This window comes from Pongo abelii, chromosome 2, assembly GCF_028885655.2.
Source record: "Pongo abelii isolate AG06213 chromosome 2, NHGRI_mPonAbe1-v2.0_pri, whole genome shotgun sequence".
In the NCBI taxonomy this organism is placed as follows: domain Eukaryota; kingdom Metazoa; phylum Chordata; class Mammalia; order Primates; family Hominidae; genus Pongo; species Pongo abelii.
Genome location: NC_085928.1, coordinates 14,975,068 through 14,994,554, shown reverse-complemented (window position 1 = coordinate 14,994,554; position 19,487 = coordinate 14,975,068). Strand labels below are relative to the sequence as shown.

General features: G+C 47.7%; 1 protein-coding gene across 1 annotated transcript in view; it reads left to right on the top strand.

Moving 5' to 3' along the window:
* Nucleotides 1-1,071: 1,071 nt before the first annotated feature.
* PDIA5 (protein disulfide isomerase family A member 5) overlaps nt 1,072-19,487 on the top strand; it is a 96,085-nt gene continuing 77,669 nt past the window's right edge. The window contains exon 1 of the mRNA XM_024244510.3: nt 1,072-1,266. Coding sequence (XP_024100278.1) covers nt 1,225-1,266 — 42 coding nt within the window. The 5' untranslated portion in view covers nt 1,072-1,224. The remainder of the gene's footprint in view (nt 1,267-19,487) is intronic.

Here is a 19,487-nt window from a genome sequence, read left to right as displayed (position 1 = left end):
ATAAGATGTAATCACATCATATGTGACTTTTTGTGTCTGGCTTCTTTCATTAGCATACATTTTTGAGATTCATTCATTGTGGCATGTATTAGCATTTTATTCCCCCCCACCTTTTTTTTTTTTGAGACAGGGTCTCACTCTGTGGCCTAGGCTGGGGTGCAGTGGCATGATCTCGGCTCACTGCAGTCTCCATATCCCAGGTTCAAGCAATCCTCCCGCCTTAGCCTCCCGAGTAGTTGGAACTACAGTCCCTTGCCACCACACCAGCTATTTTATTTTATTTTTATTTTTAGCAGAGATGAGGTCTTGCTATGTTGCCCAGGCTGGTTTCAGACTCCTGGTCTTACACGATTCTCCTGCCTCAGCTTTCCAAAGTGTGGGATTACAGTCATGAGCTGCCCTGCTGGGCCACTTTATTCCTTTTAATGGCTAAATAACATTCCATTAGATGGATGTATCACACTTTGTTTATCCATTCATCCTTTGACAGACGTTAGAGTTGTTTTTTGGTTATTGTAAATGGTGTTGCTGTGAACACTGGTGTACGTGCATTTGTCTGAATACCTGTTTTCAATTCTTTTGGGTATTTGCCTAAGGGTGGAATTGCTGGTCATAATCTATGTTTAACTTTTTGAGGAACCACCGAATTGTTTTCCAACAGCTCAGTAATGTTTTACTGAAGTTGAATAGAATAAGCAGGGGGGAGTCTGGGAGGCAGGGATGAGGGCTTTTCCTGTCCTTCACAGGCAGCCCTGGACTCTGCCATTTACCGGCTGTGTGATCTGGGTCAACGTACTTAAATTCCCTGGGCTGCCTCCTAATCCTCAAAGTGAAGAAAATAAAACCTAATTTCTGTGAGCTGCGTGAGATACTGTTTCTGAAGCTCCAGGCGCAGAGTAAGCCCCCGCGCATTAATTGCCTTCCCTTACTCCCTGACCTTGCCTTTTCGCACTTCACTCGCTGCCACGTGGCCTCGGAGCCCAGTCCGCACCCGCAGCCCCCAGCTGAGCCAGGCTGCAGACTACAATTCCCAGCGAGCACTTCTTCCCGGCCGCCTCTCCCCGGCTGCTGCGCATGCTTTGGCAGACGTGGCACCGGGAACTCGGAGGCGGGGAGCGGCTGGGAAGTGGCCGTGGTGGTTGGCCGCGGTGGAGCTAGCAGGCGGGCGGGCGGGAGCGGGCGCCGGAGTGGAAAAAGGAGCCAGCCGTGGGCAGCGCTGCGGGGATGGCGCGGGCCGGGCCGGCGTGGCTGCTGCTGGCAATCTGGGTGAGACTGTGGGGCAGGGGTCCGGGCCGGGCCGGCACGTGTGTCCCGCGTGCCCTTCTGCGCTCTCTGCTCCAGCCCTCTCCGGAACGTGCGGGGAGCTGCCCCGGGGCACCGGGATGAGGGCGGTGCATGCCAGGCAGGCGGGCACTGGGTGCTACGCGGGAGACAGCGGGAGTCCCGGTGCCCTCCCCGCCAAGCGCTCCCGGACGCAGGGGCAGGAGGCAGCTGTGGGACGCCGGGCGATCCCTGGCAGGGTGCTTACGCCACGGCCACAACTTTGCGGGGATGCAGGTCGGAGAACAGCCGGTCGGGCAGGACGCCGGCGGGCTGCGGGGTGAGCTCCGCCCCAGACTCCGAGCTCTGCACCTGTGTGAGTGCGGGGTGGGGTGGGGGTGCTTACTACCTGCACTGCCGGAAACCTTGGTTTAGGGCCACCTTGTTCTTGGTTTCGACCCCAGGCGTCTGGGAAACTGCAGGCCACCACCTGGGCCTCCGCCCACAGGCCAGGCTCGGTGGGCTGGGTGGGGTCGACGCAGCCCGCCCCGACGGAGGAGCTGCTCCTACACCCAACTGAGGCTGGCTCAGCCTCAGCCACTTTCTAGCTGGGTGACGCGGCGGTTCATTTAATGTATCTGAGCTCGTCTCCTCATCCATGATATAGAAAGGCAAAGCTACCCCCATAGGGTGGTTCTGAGAGTCGGATGAGGTCTCAGAGGAGGAAGCTGTGTAAACTGCAAAATCTTACAAAAGTGGAAAAGGAGTGGACTCCAAGAGTAGTTTGCTGCACTTGGTGGTGGGACTCCAGGCATCCCTGAGAGAGGTCAGAATGGGTGTGTCTGCTGGCCCAGGACTGGGGTTTAGCCTTCGTTTGGCTGTGGGTGTGTGATGAGATATTGTGGCCTCCTTCCCCATCTTTTCCATAACTTATGCCCTCCCTTATTTTAGGACCATCCTGGTCCTTTTCCCCTGAAGTTCCAGGGAACTTCCTGCCCCTGGCACCCTCCCCCCAACCCAGATTTTCCCGTTCTTTTCCATTTGGGTGTGGCAAGGACACTTGGCAAATGGGAGGAGAAAAAGTGTGGGTTGAGTTGCTTGAAACACTTCCATCTCCCAATACCCTGGCCTTTTGGATCACCAGTGAGGAGTGGCCTGGTACTCTCTGGTTGGAAGTGGGTGGGGAAGGAAGCCCCCTGTTCTCTTCCGTCTGTGTTCTCCCTCTCGGGGAGAACCAGGCTGGAGTGGGGCAGTGTCACTTAATTGAGTCTGGGTTTGTTGAACGCTGGTTTGCCATCAGTTCCCTGGAGCCAGTTGGTCTGGGCGGGTCTCTGGGCCGGGAGGAGGGAGCTATCTCCTGAAATGCACCCCCATCGGTCTTTGCACTTGGGCTGAGTTGGAGGTCCTGCTTTCCTCCCTTTCCCCTCCCTCTTGTGAAAACAAACGGCTTGAGAATCTGAAATTTCATTCAGCAGACATTTATTTACCAATCACATTGTTTGGATTGATATTTTGCCCTCCACTGGGTTAGATTTTGGGTGGAGAGCAAAACACACATTGTGCCTGCCGTCTGGTGTTGCCCTGGATTGGGCAAAGGAGTCAGTCCTGTGAGCAAATAATGACAGAACAGCAAGTGCTGTGACCTTAAGTACTGGTATCGTTCACTGAATGGGAGCCATACATTGATTTAAAGGGAGGTCAGCCATGGCTTTCCTGAGGTGGTAGGGTTGAACAGAGTCCGAAAGGAGTGTGGTAGTTAGCTAGGCAGTGGAGGGCTGCAGGTCCCCTTCACCGGGAGGTGCGGAAGAGCAGGTAGGTTTGCTGAAAGCGCTAGAACCTGGGAGTCCTGAGCAAGCAATTTCTATCTTCTCCTTTCCCTAAGCCCTAGAGTTGGCTTAGCAGGTAGGAGGTGGAGGGAGCATGCCAACAGGAGAAGTGGTGAGTGATTGCTGGACAGCGGGTTGGGCCTTTGTAAATTTAAATGCTGTATCTATCTGATAAGGGCTCCCCAGGTTCCTGGAAGCCGGTTGGGTTTCTTTGTTCACTCAATATTTACTGAGGGCTGATATGTGCACAGGACTGGGCTGTTACCTGAAGGGTATAAAGGCATCTGCAGGGATTCGTGCACAGGGATATACACCCACCACATTTTTTACAACAGCAAAATGTGGAAATGGGTTAAATGCTCAATAATAGTGGCATGGTTAAATAATATCTTGCCTTGTCTATATCATGGAAAGTGATGGCCTGCTATAAGAAATATCCCATAGACTGGTGGTGTAGAACAATTGAAATGTATTTTTCACAGTTCTGCAGACCGAAAGTCCGAAATCAGGGTGCCAGCATGGTTGAATTCTGGTGAGGACCCTCCTCCAGAAGACTGTTGACTTCTCATTGTATCCTCATATGATAGAAAGAGGACTAGACAGTTCCCTTGGGTCCCTTTTTCAAGGAAACTAATTCTATTCATGAGCAATCCACCCTCATGACCTAATTACCTACCAAGGGCCCCACCTCCTAACACCATCACTTTGGGGGTTAGGATTTTAACATATGAAATTTCAGGGGAATGACAGAAATATTCAGTCCTGGCCAGGCACAGTTGCTCACACCTGTAATCCCAGCACTTTGGGAGGCTGAGGCGGGTGGATCACCTGAGGTCGGGAGTTCGAGACCAGCCTGGCCAACATGGTGAAACCGCGTCTCTACTAAAAATACAAAAATTAGCCAAGCGTGGTGGCGGGCGCATGTAGTCCCAGCTACTCAGGAGGCTGAGACAGGAGAATCGCTTGAACCCAGGAGGCAGAGGTTGCAGTGGGCTGAGATCTCGCCACTGCACTCCAGCCTGGGGGATGGAGGAAGACTCCATCTCAAAAAAAAAAAAAAAAAAAAAAGAAGAAGAAGAAATATTCAGTCCATTGCAATGTTTATAAAGAATATTTATATTTACCAGAATATTGTTTATTATGAAAACATTTTATGATGTTTATGAAGAATATCTAAGGATGTGGAAAAATGCCCAAGTGTGATAACTAACGAAAAAGCAGGATGTAAAACCAAATCCCAGGGTGGCTGAAGTTACGTGTATGAAGAATTAGCAGTGCATCAAAATGTTAACAGTCATTGTTCTGGAAGGTGGAGTTGTGATGACTTCTGCTTCTTTGCTTATGCTTTTCTGTGGATTCCAAGTTTTTCACATGAATATGTATTAGTTTATAATCAGAAAAGTTAGTAAAGATTTTTTAAAATGTTGCTTTGGGAACCCTCAGCCTTCCAGAAGAATACTGGGGAGGAAGGTGTCACAGTCAAACACGTGGGATAGGTTAGTTCCAAGAGCTTCCAGGCTGGGTGTCTGTGCCCTCAGAGGCTATGGGTGGCGGTGCCCTCCCTGCCAAGTGCTCCTGGACACAGGGGCAGGAGGTAGCCCTAGGGCACAGGGCGATCCCTGCCGGGTCATGCTGCCCTGCTCCCATCCCTGTGCTGACTGCCTGCTTTCCTGCTGTCCAACTCAGCTCCTCCCTGCAGCTGACCCTTCTCTAGGGCCATCCATGCTGATTGTCCTGTGGGCTCCATCCAGCCTGTAGGATGGAGAAACATCGAGCTGGAGCGAACTCTAGGTCTCCTAGCTCAGTGGTTCTCAAGCATCGGGCCAAGGACTGAAGCTGGGCTGGGATAGAGTTTTCTGGTCTGCAGTCAAACTGGAAAAAAAAATGGTGTATTTTTTTGTTTGTTTGTTTTTCATGAATCCAAATGTTTTCAGTTTAAAAACTTGTCAATTTTTCTGACATGATGACCATATTTTGAGGGGGAGGGGGTTACAGCATCCTTTTGAAAAATGAGGCCGGTTGTAGTATATTGTGATTTCTTTTTAAAAGTCCTTTCTTGATAAAATTTATTTTTAATAATATAAAATCCATTTTATATTTAAAAATATATATATTCTGCTGATCTGTGAGATTCAGAACTGATCTAACTCAGCCTTCTCCTTTTATAGGAGAATAGCGAGGCTTAGGGAGGGAAGGGACTCACTCAAGGCCACCCAGTTAGTGAAGGCAGAGCTGGGAGAAGAGCCAGATCTGCTGAATGTAAATCGGGTTCTTCCCACTCCTCCATCTCCCGCCTGCTTCTCTGCCTCTGCCCCTGATGGTCGCTTGAAGCTCAGACCCTGGAGGACAGTGGGTGGAGGTGCAGGAGGCAGATGTTTGCTCCTGGCATCTCCTGTAGAGCTTTTAAGGTACACTTATTTAGGTTCCGTACTTCTCTGGAACCATTGTATGTTTAATAGGCTTTTGTGGGTTGGCCTGAGGACTGAATTGCCATTTAAAATGCTGTTTGGAACCTGGAGTGCACATTTCCCACAGAAATAAACACATTACAGCGGAAGTCTTAAAACAGACCCGGCATATAAGGTGGAAGTGTGGCTGAGTGCCATAAGAGCGGCAGCCCCCGCATGCCGGGGATCCAGGACGAGGCCAAGCAGTGGGACACCGAGTGACCAGAGAAGGCCCCAGGAAAGAGCAAGGTGTGGGCTGGCCTCACAAGGAGGGCAGACTTGGAGCTCTGTGACAGCAGGGAGCCCCCTGTCCTGGCTGTGGTGTCCCCAGCATCTAGCCCAGGGCTTGGCATGTCATCGGCCCCGGTCCGTGTTTGGCCGATGGAATTAATGTCGCAGGCAGAGAAGGAAACCTTCCAAGCCAGAGACATGGGAAATGAGGAATGATAGGCCAGGCTAGATGGAGGGAGGGTTTGAGTCTGGGGATGAGGGGAGTAGGACTGAAAAAGTGGATCGTAAAGAACTTTAAATGCCTGGCAAAGCTATGGGGACTCGATTCTGTAGGTAATGGAGAGACATGATGAAAGCTGCCCTTTTAATAACAAGATCAATCAGGCCACATGTAGGGTTGGGTGGGAGGGGGAGAGACTGGATTAATTTTCCCAGAACAACACTTTCATCCTTACTTTCCTCTCTGTTATCTACAAGATAAATTCAAGTGTTATGTAGTGGAAAGAACATGGGCTTTTAGCCAGCTAGACACTCAGGAGCTGCGTGACCTTGGGCCCTGCCTCAGTTTTCTTGTTTGTAAGTGGTGGTAATGATATCCATCTTGCAGTGTTGAAAGGATTAGAAAAAATACAGGAAGCATCCAACACAGCGCTTGGCACGTGAAAGTGCCCAGTCACTGGGAGTCTCAGCAGTCATTGCCAGTTGTTGAGTAAGAGATGATGGGGAAGGCATTAAGAGGAGGAGGTGGGCAAGGAAGGGCCGGAGAGAGGCTGCATGATTTGAATGCCAGAGGCCCCCTGTGCTGCTAGGATTCTCCCCACGGGAGTTACTTGGAGCTGAGCTCTTGACTGCCTCCTTGCCCCCTCTCTGCCAGGCCGCTGCAGAGATCCCAGGTAGGGGGGTTGGTGCAGAAGGGCTCAGGATGTAAGTGTGCTTGGTTTCTCTCCCCTTTCTTCTGAAAGTAGATCCCCTCTTGAGAATGAAGACACCAAACACACTATATCCCTGGAGGGTTTTGCCCCAGCTTTGTGGTTTTATTTTGTTGGGCTCTTGTGTCTTGCTTGGTGGTTGTGGTAGCTTTTGAGGCTGAGTGACAGTGGGCCAGAAATAATGCATGGGGTATAAGGAGAGGCTGAGGTTCTTCCACATAACCTGGACTTGGGATGGTTTATTTGCCCCCCCACCTCTCCTTCTGTGTGTGTGTGTGTGTGTGTGTGTGTGTGGTGTTGTTGTTTTTAACACCTGGCATCTTAGGTCCCAATGGGAGAGGGAAGGAGCAGGAGTGCTCAGCCCTGGTGGGCTGGCCCTTCCCTTCTGCCTGGCCATCTTTCAGCACTGCCTGGAGCCTCTGGCTCCCCGTGTGATCTGTTGGCAGAATTGTCACATGGGATGCATTTGTAGAGGGCTTTAGAGTTTGCAAAGCGTTTCCACGTATTTCACGACGGTGTGGTTTTGAGCCCCATGTAGCTTGGTGAGGTGAGTAGGCTAACCCAGTACCGTTACCCCTGGAGAGGGATGGGTGGCTGGACAGGGAGGTGGGAGGCAACATGCCCTTAGACGAGGTTGAGGTGTCTGTGGCCTGGAAGGTGAAGGCATAAAGAGATAGGTGGGGACCACAGTCAGAGTTCTCAGTGCCTGGCTTGAATGTGTAAGCAGCTGCATTGGCAGCCATTTTCCAGGAGTGTCCCTGAAACTTGCTTTTCAGCTGCTCCCTGGTGGCTTTGGCATTGGACAGGGGTGGCCAGCCAGGCACGTGCTAGCCTGTATCCTTCCCCCAAGGAGCTCCAGTTTACTGTCCCTTATTGCCACCCTACGTCAGCAGGGCCTCTTTCCACATACCAGTTTGCAACCACTTCTAAATAATTAGCTTTGTGATCTTGCATTGGGGGATTGAAGACACTCATGGAGTGTGGGGTTAAAAGAGCCTTTATTCCTCAAAGTCATACTGAGGCCCCAGTTTGATGCACATTCCATTCCTAGATGGTGTGATGGTGGGCCTGTGTCTGGCTTCAGAGTTTCCAACTCATTAGAGCTGCGGAGGCACAAGGGTGGAGTGTCCATTCCCTGCAAAGAATCCTACAGTTCCTCCAACCCCTTGGTGCAGGCAGATTTCTTGAATTCGTGAGCAGGTCCTTTAATCCTTGTTGGAAGATGTTGATGAAAATCAAGGTTGAGGGTTGTAAACTGGGGCTTAAACATAAAGGTGATCCAGTATCTGAGCCCAGATGTGGGCCTGGTAGGAAAGTTCTGTTGTTCAGGCCAAGTAGGGAAGGGTCTTGAGGAACAAGTGGGTTTGTTCTCATCACAGGGTCTAGTCTTACTGGGTCCTGGGCAGAGTATTAGTACATGCCCCCTATTTCAAAGGAAGGTGGACCAGCATCAGCATCCTACATGTGCCACAGATGTTCATTCATTCAACAGATACTTCTTTTTTTTCCCAAATGGATATTTCCTTGAGAATCTTTTATGAGCTAGGCCTCATGCTAAGGCATTGGGGATAACCATAAATAAGACAGACACCATCTCTTTCTCTCATGGCCTAGTGGGACAGCCACTGATTAATTATTTAATTCAGGTAGTAAGTGCTGGAAAGAGAAAGTGTTAATATAATGTGGTAAGACAATGTATAACAGGGATCCCTAACCTAATTCAAGGAGTCAGGAAAGACTTCTCCGAGAACCTCTGGGTCTTTCTTAAAATAATGTTTTTAAATGTGTAAAGTAAAATGCATAGAATTACAAAGAAAGCAGTTATATTGAAATACAGTTATCAAAATATAACAAGGTTGTGATAAAATAATATTTATGTTTATTAATGCATCATATAAAAAGATCGAAGGTACAAGCTTGACAACTTCTATAATTTTAAGTTGTGATGAGCATAAATAGTGTTTCAGGATGTCTTGTAATGTGATAAGAAAATATGATTTCTGTTGGTGGCAAAGTCACAGACACTGCTACCCTAATTACTACTATAATTTGTTATCTACATTCCTAACTGTAGAAAGCATTTATACATTTATAAATACATTCATAATACAGGAAAGGCTAAATTTCAGTTAGAGGTTAGTGAAGACAAAGATGTCATTTTTCTCCATCCAAATTCGTAGACTACAGTGGAAAAAAATTATATAACACTTGGAAATGAAAGATGATTTTGTGACATTTTAGTATCATACTGGAGTATTGTATAAGAAACCACCTAAGGACCAGCTGTGTTCTAGGGGATGTAACTCTATTTATTATTTTTTATGGGCCATACTTTGTAAAGTTAGGTAGGATGCAAATTATTTCTGTTTGGTAAAGAAGAGAAACACAAAGATTATTGCCCTGAAGGACATTAACCTGTTGGTTTCTAATGTAGCAATCTTATATCAGGATTATATCCTCTTTTTTAGGGTCTCTTATTAGCGAGTTAAGCAAAACTTTGAAATATGCTCAATACCTATTTGTATGAGAATTAGGCTTTTAACATTTTAGAATTATACTTGACTCCAGTTCAACTGCTGAGTGAGCAGGACGTAAAGATGTGTTGCTTAGAAGAGAGGTCTGATCTGGAGATGTTAATTTAGGGGTGCTGTTCAGGAGAGTGGGTGAAGTTGCCTAGGGGACCATATAGGGTAGGAAGAGAGGGTAGACTGAGTGAGCTGTGGAACTTCAACATTTAAAGAATGGGGAGAGGAGGGGTTACAAAGAAGAAAGGAATGATTGCTAGAGAGGTAGGAGGGAAACCAAGTGTCCATCCAATTCAAGAGGCCAAACAGGATGAGAACTGGAAGTGTCTGTAAGGTTTATCTATAGGAGGTCATTGTTGAGCCTTCACCAAGAGCTTTTTTTGTGGTGGTTGTGGGGAGGGCAGATTTCAGAGGGATGAGCAATGGAAGGAGGAAGGAGAATGGGAGGAGCAGGGGAGATGGAAAATTCTGGCTGTTAGTGGAGAGGGGAGTGATGTGGGGTCCAGAGAGAGAGTTTTTAAAAGATGGGTCAGTGATGGAGTTTCTTCACCTTAAGGAGATATGTGTAAAACGGATTCCTGGGCTCCCAGCCCCTGGAGATGTTTTTCTTCAAGAATAAAGCCCAGGAATCTGTATTCCCAGAATACCGAGCTCTGCAGTACAGCTACAAAACTAGACACATTTCCAAGTTAATCTTACATGGCTGGTGGTATTTTGCCAGCCGAGGTGGGTGCTCTCGATTGAGTGTGTAGCACAAGTTCTGCTCACATTGGAGCTGTGTCACCATTGTCTGCTTGGTGTCACTTGGCCTGAGCACGTGCTTTTCTCTGAAGGGATTTTGGGGTTTGTGGACATGCTGGTAGCAGAGGGAAGATGGATCAGGTTGTCATTGTGGCTCTTTTCAGCAGGTCACGCTCAATAGCTAGATTGGAAGGGACAGCAGTCTTGCCAGTCTCTCGGGTATTATTCTGGGTGGAGCAACGGGGAGTGGACGATGCTCCAGGGATGTCTGTGGGAACTATTCACATTGACAGTCCAAGAGAAAAGCATCAGATCTGTCCTGGCGGGGTCCTGGCTCTACTGTTTTAGGCTTAATCCGAGGCAAATCCCTTCTCTGAGCCTCAGTTTTCACATCTCTAAAGTGGGGATAGTACCACCTCCGCCTATAAACACTCATTGTTTATGACAGTTTTTCAACTCCTGCAAGAACAGTTATACATTTTACAGCGTAACCCAGTACATATTGGGTTCACTGAATGCATAGTGTTGCTATCTATGCTACTCACTGATGTTTTCTAGTCAATGTAATTTTTTTAAAATGCTAGTGTAACTCACTGATTTTATGACTAGACTCCTGAGTTGATACCTGAAGGGTGGAAACAGTGGCTTAGACTCTCAGCTTTAGAGGATGAAATGAGATCATGTGTGTAAAAGCATGGATGTACACCGTGGGTCATGAACACTGAGTTGTTATTTTCTTATCAGTTAACGGAGCTTGGAGGCAGAGTTGATTTCCGGAGTGGGAATTCACCTGCTCTTCCTCCCTCCCTGCTGCCTAATTCAATGTTCCCTCTACCAGTTCTTCCTCGTTAGCAGGCCTGGCACACCAAGCTGGCAGTGATCCAGACCCCTCTTGGCTCAAGAAGAAGTTTTCCGAAACATTAAAAGCTTTAGGGACTTAAGTCCTGGCTAAATGCACTGCAGTTGCAATTTCAGGATAAGAAAACCTGCTTTCATAAGCTCTCAGATAAGTTGCCCTGCCCCTGAATTGTCCATTGTTGACAGCAACATTTGTGCCGTGGGGAAAAAAAGAGGGGAGAAACTGTGCTGCATAGCCCCAAATATAAGGTGTGGCTTTTTAAAGGAAGCGAAATATAAGAAATGCAGCTGGCCTTGTATTTACAGCAGCAGGCAGTAAGATGTGTGTGGCTCTGGGAATCTGTCTTCTTTACGCCCCAACTCTGGTGCTGGAGTCTGTCAGACTTGGGTCTGAATCACAGCTCTCTTACTTGCTGTGTGACCTTCAACAAATTTCTTAACTCCCCTTAGTCTCAGTTTCTTTATCTATAAAATGGGAATAATAAAAGTGCTTACTTCATACACTTGTCAAGGTAATTCAGTTAGATAACATGTGAACTGCTTAGCTCACTGCTGGTCATACAATAAGCACTCTACTTTTTTTTGGCTGTTATTGTCATCATGGGCTAATCCCTAAGCCCTGGATTTGGAATTAAAGGATCCTCTTTTGGGTTCTGTTCCTTGACAGGTGCTTTTGCATTTCTCTTTGTTAATAAGCACAGTTAGCCCCCTTGGCTCCCACTAGCCAAGGGTCTCACATCCCAGGGCCAGCCTCTCCTCCCACCTCACACACACACACACACGCACACACACACAACATCACCACCATTCAGGGACTCATGGTGCTTGGTTTTATTTCAGAGGCTGCTGGGTAGACATTTGAACATTGGGAAGCATCGGTAGTGAGATCCCCAAGCTTGATTTAAGGTTAGGCCTTCACTTCTTGTGAAGAGTGGTGTTAGCTATGGTGGCTCATGGCAGATGTTTAGAATTTACCCTTTTAAGGGGCATACAGTATGCATATTTTAAAATTAATGTTCTTTTTTTTTTGAGACAGAGTCTCGCTCTGTTGCCCAGGCTGGAGTGCAGTGGTGCGATCTCAGCTCACTATGACCTCTGCCTCCCTAGTTCAAGTGATTCTTCTGTCTCAGCCTCCCGAGTAGCTGGGACTACAGGCACGTGCCACCATGCCCAGCTAATTTTTGTATTTTTAGTAGAGACGGGGTTTCACCATATGGGCCAGCTTGGTCTCAAACTCCTGACCATGTGATCCACTCACCTCAGCCTCCCAAAGTGCTGGGATTACAGGCATGAGCCACCGCGCCCGGCCTAAAATTAATGTTCTTTCTTGTATCTCTCATCAAAACCATTCTACAAGTATTTGCTAGGTATGTGTTGCGTGCCAAGTACTTTGCAGATTCCATATAATAGTTATGAAAAAAATCAAACCATGCAATGTCACATGAACGGAGGCGAGACAGTTCAGCTAGCAGCACAGAAGGACACACAAGCACTGCGCATACGTGGGAAAGGGCACAGAGCAAGCGCTGGGCGGGGAGGAATCAGAAGGCCCATGTAAGAGCTGGGGGCAGTATCTGGTTGTGTTCTGGAAGCCTCTTTCTTTCCTGTCTTTTTTTTTTAGGCAGGTTTTTTTCTTTTTAACTTTTATTTAGAAATAATATCAGATTTATAGAAGAGTTGCAAGAAGAATCCAAAGGATTGTTACATGTCCTTTATCTCAATTCCACAAATATTAATATTTTATCACATTTGTTTTTATCATACTCTTCCTCTACATATATGAAGTTTATATATGATGTTCCTTTGCCCTCTAAATACTTCAGTATTTCCTAAAACACAAAGACATTCTCTTATGTAACCACAGTACAACGATCAAAACTAGGAAGGTAGTATTTGATTCAGGACCCAAACCAGAATCACACACTGCATTTAGTTGTCCTTCTTTAGTCTCCTTTAATCTGGAACAGTTCCTCAGTCTCTGTCTTTTGTGACCTTGACATTTTTAAAGAATTTTCCTCAATTTGGTTTTTGATGATGTTTTCATTTAGTGCATTATATCAGAGGGCACCTGACGTCAATTTGACCCATTACTGGTGGTGTTGCTGTTGGTCCCTTAGTTAAGGGGGTTTCTGCCATGTTTTCCCACTGTAAAGATACATTTTCTGGTGGGGAGATACTTTGAGGCAGTTAATTATTTTCATAATGGTAGCCAAGTGGTGGTAATTTTTTTCTTTAAACATTTAGATTGGACATGCTTATTATGGCAAGTTGAAAAATAGAGAAAAGGGAAGAATAAATACTACTGAGGGCAAATCCTCTGTGTTTTTCTGAGCATACTTTTGTTTACTTACAGTTGTGGTTATACCACGTATATTTTGAATTCTTTTTTTTTTTTTTTTTTTTTTTTGAGATGGAGTCTCGCTCTGTCGCCGAGGCTGGAGTATAATGTGCGATCCCGGCTCACTGCAAGCTCCGCCTTCCGGGTTTACGCCATTCTCCTGCCTCAGCCTCCCGAGTAGCTGGGACTACAGGCGCCTGCCACCACGCCTGGCTAATTTTTTGTATTTTTAGTAGAGACGGGGTTTCACTGTGTTGGCCAGGATGGTCTCGATCTCCTGACCTCGTGATCCACCCGCCTCGGCCTCCCAAAGTGAATTCTATTTTTAAAGACAACATTAAAGGAAATATTTTTGCATTGCGAAGTCTTTAAAAACACCATTTAAATAAAATACCATCTAAATGATTTATTCTTCTATTGAGTGGTTTACTCTGTGTAACCATTCTGTTGTTGCTGGACATTTAGGTTGTTTATAGGTTTTAACTCTTATGAGTAGAAATGGTTGTGAGTCATATGTGTGTCAGACCTCTGCTAATTTCCTCAGGACACATTCCCAGAAGTGGAATTACCAAGTCAAAGAGCATAAATACTTTAGAGATACAGATAAATTGTGCCAGCTACCTTTCCAAAAGAATTGTACTAGTTGAGGTTTCTGCCAGCAGTATATGACAGTTGGGCTCCATATTTCAAGAGATTCACTAATGGTGTTTCTCAACCTTTTATTTTTTTTAAACTGTGACCCACCAATGAAGATATGTGTTGAGATTAATTTCCTATATTTTGACTTATGAGAGCCTAGGTATTTATTTCTAAAAATAAATTATGGTATAAAATAGCACATTACTCTTTTCAAGCTGTAACAGTCTGAAACAGAGCATTAGGAAGAGCTCTGGGAATCACTGAGGTGGCAGTGTCTAGACAGTGGGGATTTGAGGTCACACGTGAGGAATTAGGATATTTCACCTAGAGAATCCTAAAAGAGACATGTTTGCTGTCTTTGGAGTGTGATAGGCTGACAGATGGGTGTGTGTAGGGGGGGGATTTAACATTTCTAATGAGGAGCCCTCCAAGATGATATGGGTATGGTGTAGGACATGGGACTTATACATGTTAACATATTGAGTTCCCACAGCCTTCTGGGTCCAGCTGAGTTGAGTGGTCTCAGGAGATTTTGAGTCCTTGGCTCTGGAGGGCTACCTGGAGACTGGAGACGGTATGTGAGAAATTTTGATGGGATTTCTATATTTGTGTGAAACTAATCAGCCCAACTCAAATCTGAATTGAAAGAGATGTCCTGGCTTTTCTGTCTCCAGCAGTGGTCCTCTTACCAGAAAAGGGCTGAGGTAAGGAAATGGAGAGTTCCCGGGCTAATTCTTCTTTCATTTGTGGATAGCTGGCACCAGGTGACCAAGGTACCTGATAAGAACAGGCACACTGAAAAGTTGGGCTACTAGGAAGAACACTGGGTAAATCAATCCCTTGACAGTCTCTCTGTCTCCTTCCTAATAAACAACATATCTAAAGTTTAATGCATGATTTGGTGCTTGAGGCACTTTGAAATATCCCAATTGGAACAGATGTTTGTACTTCTTTCTAGTTAAAGCTTTTGTTCAGTGGGCACTCAAGATGTATTTGTATGTGTCCCAGAAGACCCAGAATGAGAGCTCCTTAAAAAGATCATTTATTTCACCCATGCAGAAGCCTGCGCAGGGATATTCCAGGGCCAGAATATCCCTCTGTGGTGTCAGGGACCGAGGTAACATCTATCTTGTTAGCGCCTCTTAGGAGGCCCTTCCTCCCCATTGTCTCAAGGTGGCTACTTGAGTTCCAGCCATCTTGTCCAAATTCCAGCTGGCAGGAATGAGGCAGGGACTAAGAAGACTTGTATCAGATGTCTGTTAGGGACAGTTTCTGAAAGTTGCCACATCACACTTAAGCTTACATTCCAGGGGCTGGAACATGGCCCCCTTGCTGCAAGGGAGACTGAGAGGTGAGGCTTTTATTGCGGGTGGCCACAGGCCCAGGGAAACTCAATGGTTTCTTCACAAGGTCTGATTACCTCACAGTACTTCTCTGGTGGTGGTCGTGAGAATAGGTTTACCAAATGATATGATTGTAAAGAACTTTGGAAATCACTTTCAGTTCCTCAGTTTTCCAGAGTAGGAAACAGACTTGGAGAAGGAGAGATGACAACTAGTAATAATCAAAGTCAGCGTAAAACTTGAGCTTCTGACTCCAAGTACAGTGCTCTTTCCGCCAAACCACGAGCTCTAAATTCTCAGCCCGCTCAAGTTCTCTGACCTTGGATTCAGGGCCACATCTGTTTTCTTAGGTCCTCCTCTTTTCCCTGAGTCCCTTTAGTACCAGCTTCTTATGAGTCTAGACTTAGATTCTGACATTTCAAAACTATTTTGAGCAAAATGTGGGTTAAACTAAATTAAACCTGTTTCTTCACAGTTCTTAACATAAGGGTATCTTTTTTTCAGGTGGCAGAGCAAAAGAGGTCGAGTCCCACCTTCATCCTTCTTCCTCAGTGTTAAACTTCTGTTCCCAAGTCTTCCTCCGTTAGCAAGCTGCTTTTACATAATTGAATATCTCTGGCTTCATGGTCTGCATTGAATAGTAAATCTATAATGACAGCGGCTTTGCTAGTTACGGAGAATGTGAGGGTGCTGGCACGTGCCCCAGAGATGAGGAGCTTTTTAAAGCTGAGGTGTAATGTGGCAAGGACTGTTCTCCCTGATTATCTTCCAGCGTGCTGGGACTCTTATCTCTTTAGTCTGATGGTGATGCTGGGTGGCGATCAGCCTCATTAAGTGAGCTGAGTGAAGAGAGGAGTTTGTGTGTGCTATGTTAGCAGATTGGGAGGACCACACACTTCCTGCACACAGTCTTTGGCTAGGAACAGACCTGGGCTAATTGCCACGTTTAGGCTCTTCATGCTCTTGGCCCCAGGAACCTTGGGAGACTCCAGGATCTGCTGGACTTGGCAGAAAGCAGAGGGTTAGTCTAAACCCCTGCTGGGACCCTCCTTGCCCTGGGATTCTGGGAGATGGGGGCATTTCCTGGTTGCTTCGGCAGGTCCTGCCTTGGAAGGAGATGTTCCTTTTCTGCTTGGGTTGTGCCATCTGTTGCAGCAGTCCAGGGAGCTTGTGGGGTTGAGAGAAGCAGGCCTCCTCTGGCCAGGAGTTGGGAGGCCCAAGTTCTAGTCCTGGCTCTGTTACTTACCTACTATGTGACCTTGGTAATTAATGTAACCTGTCTGAGCCTCAGTTTCTTCATCTGTGGGATGAGGCGAGTACCTACCCACTGGGGTATTGTGAGGGGTAAACGAGTTAGTGGGTATGAAACCTGGGAAGTGTGCTCTAAATGTGCCGTGTGACCTCTTGGTCTGGGTCGCCGTGCAGCTGGTGATGATTCGAGGTTTTCTGGTGGCTGAATGTGTGTACGTGTTCGCTCCTTCCTGCCTGGACCTGCTGCCCTGCCTGATTGCAGGCAGGGCCCCTGGAGAGGAAGAGGTGGTCCCCGTGTTACTGCTGTCCTTGCTCCCCTTGTAAGTGGTCTCGCTAATAAAGAGAAATGCAATTATTCTGTGCTTCTGCATGCCAAACATTATGTTAGATTCTTTGTCATCTCCCCCCTCATGTAGTCCTGAGCCACCCTGCAAGGTGGGCATTGGTATTCTCCTCTCCACCTTGTAGGTGGGGAGTTGACACTCAGAGGTCGAGTAACAGGCCTGAAGTCATCTTGCTGTAAATGGTGGCACCTGGATTTCCCCCACGTCTGTCCGACTCCTGAGCCAGTGCTCTTTCTGTGGTGTCTGGAAGACTGCAGAGGGAGAAGAGAGTGGGTTTCTAAGTGGGATGGTGGTTTGTCTGGCCGGCCCTGAATGAGCAGGCACCTGTTACAAGAGCACGGCAGGGAGTCTGGAAGATGAGGAAGGACTCAATCTCCACCCCATTGCCTCCAGCCATGGCAGAGGTGGGCAGTAAGGACCTCCTTCCCCGGCACTCTTGTGCTGCTGGGCTCTGAAGAGATCCTGTACTCAGGGGAGGGATTGGGTGGTGGAAGGGGACTGGTGCTCAGGGCAGGGAAGTGGGGGGCAGTGAAGCTCTGTGAGGGGGTTTGGAGGTTGGAGGCATTGGTGCTCTGACAGCGATGTGCTGGTTGGCTGATAATAGGCAGGACCTGGCATTGGGGGCCTCTATTTCCCAGCAGCAGAAAAGGGGAAAGCCATTTTTCCCGGCAGTGTTCTGCCCTGCACCAGGGAGATGCTTTATGGGTCTCAGCCCAGCCAGCGGGGGCAGCTCAGCCCTGATGTAAATACTGTTAAAGCTGAGGGTTGTGAGCAGAAAGAAAGCAATTATTGGAGAAGGTCAGAAGGAGTTTGCATGGTGAACAAAGGGGATCTTTTTTCTCTCCTCTACCTCTAGAGCAATTGACTTCAAATGTAAAGAGGCTGCCAAGCCCAGGAACAATGCCGTGGCTGGCATGGAACCCTGGCTGCCTTTGGAAGCACTTCTCAAATCCTTCCCTTTCCCCCCAAGGGCTTGACAAAGGAACAGATAGTTTTTGCATCATTAACATTGTTATTGTTGCTGTAGTTATTGTTGTTATCAAGGTTTGTGGGTTGTGACTTATGAAGTCTGCAGTAAGGCTCTTGGCAAGGTGCTCCGAGGCATGTTGGGACTGCATCTTAAGGAAAGGAAGGAGCGTGCACATTGGAAAGGTTAAAATAGACTGAAGTGGAGGAGAAAGGAGAATGTTAAGTGGCAGGAGGAAAGTCCCCTTGGGCTTATGGGGAGGGAGGAAAGGGCTCCCACTTGTCTGCATCTGTGGTTGTTTGCTAGGGTGAAGGTCTATCTGAGGCCAGACACAGAGGGGCCTTTCATCCTTCTCCTTCTCAGAAGCCCAGTTAGTGTCTTAGCTCTTTGGACCCCATCTCCCTGGATTCTCCCTGATTGACCTATCCTGATTATTTTTCCTCTCTCGTTCTCAGATCCTGCCACTCTAGGCAAATCCTGCTTCTCCTGTGCCCACTAACGCCCACATGCCCCCATCTTCATGGGATACAACTTATCCTTCTTCTGACCCTGTGGCACTTCCTTGCACCTTCCCATTATCACTCCAGCTCCTGTGCTGGGTAGACTTTCTCTCTTCTACAGCCTGGCTTCCAGCTCCCGCCACGTGTACCACTGACATTCTCTCCAGTGTTCCCAGGGACTTCACAGCCTTTGGCCATGTCCCAGCCTCCCCACTCTGCCTGCCTGTAGATCACTCCCTTTTCTTTAGAAGTGTCCCCTCCCTGGTCTCTGTGGACACAGCCCTCCCCACCTCCCTCTTGGTCCTGCCTCCTCCCTCACTGAGGGTGTTTCCTGTCTCCTCCCTCTGAGCCCGGCCCATGGGGACTTCATTACTTGGTGGCTCCCCTTGCAACCTGGAGGAGGCCTGTATTTGATGCCCCACTGTCTACCTGTCCAAAACCTGAGCCTATTATCATCTTCCTTAATGTAAGAGAAAAGCCTCCTCTGCTGCTGCTTCTCCATTCTTCCATCTTTGGCTGTTGTTGCAGCCTCCCAGCCCAGAATTCTAAGAGTCATTTTAGACTTTTTTTCTCTTTCTTCCTCACTTACCTATGAATAGTCATTGGGTTTTGTTGTTTTTCCCTCTGAGGCTTTTGCATTGATCCATGTCTCTCCACGCGGGCAGCCACCCAGCAGGGCCCTCCACCTCCGGCCTCCCTGGCTGCTGCCCAGTCTGAGGTCACGGCCAGATGAGTCTCTACAATACCATGTTCATCCTTTCACTCCCTTGCTAACTGGGCAATGATGCTTCCCACTCTCTTCCTGTACCAGGCCAGGTCCGTGGGCAGGCTTTGAAGAGCCCAGCCTGCCCCCCCGCCTTCTGCCATGCTCTAGCCCAGACACCCCCTGAGCTGTGGTCTGTGTGGCTTCCATCAACCCTTCTGGGCCTCCCAAGGGCTGCTGTGGACTCACCCCATCACATACTGATAGTGGGTGACCTCTGCTAAGGCCAGGAGTGTGGTAACAGTGTAATTTGTCATGTTTATAATACTGGTCAAACATTTCCTGAGGGCTTTCAATGGGCCAGGCCGTGTGCGGGGGCCCTGCCCTCCTCCAGAGCTCTTAATCTTGGGGATGGGGGTGAGGGTAGGGAGGAGATGGACCCTTCATAAGGCTTCAAAACCAGATTGGCTGTGGGTGATGCCCAGTCTGAGCCCCAGTGTCATGCCCAGTGATGGTTTTCAAGCAAAGTAAATTTGCTCAGCGCGTTTCTGGTTGGGCTTAACTTCTCTACTGTGTGACTCCGAA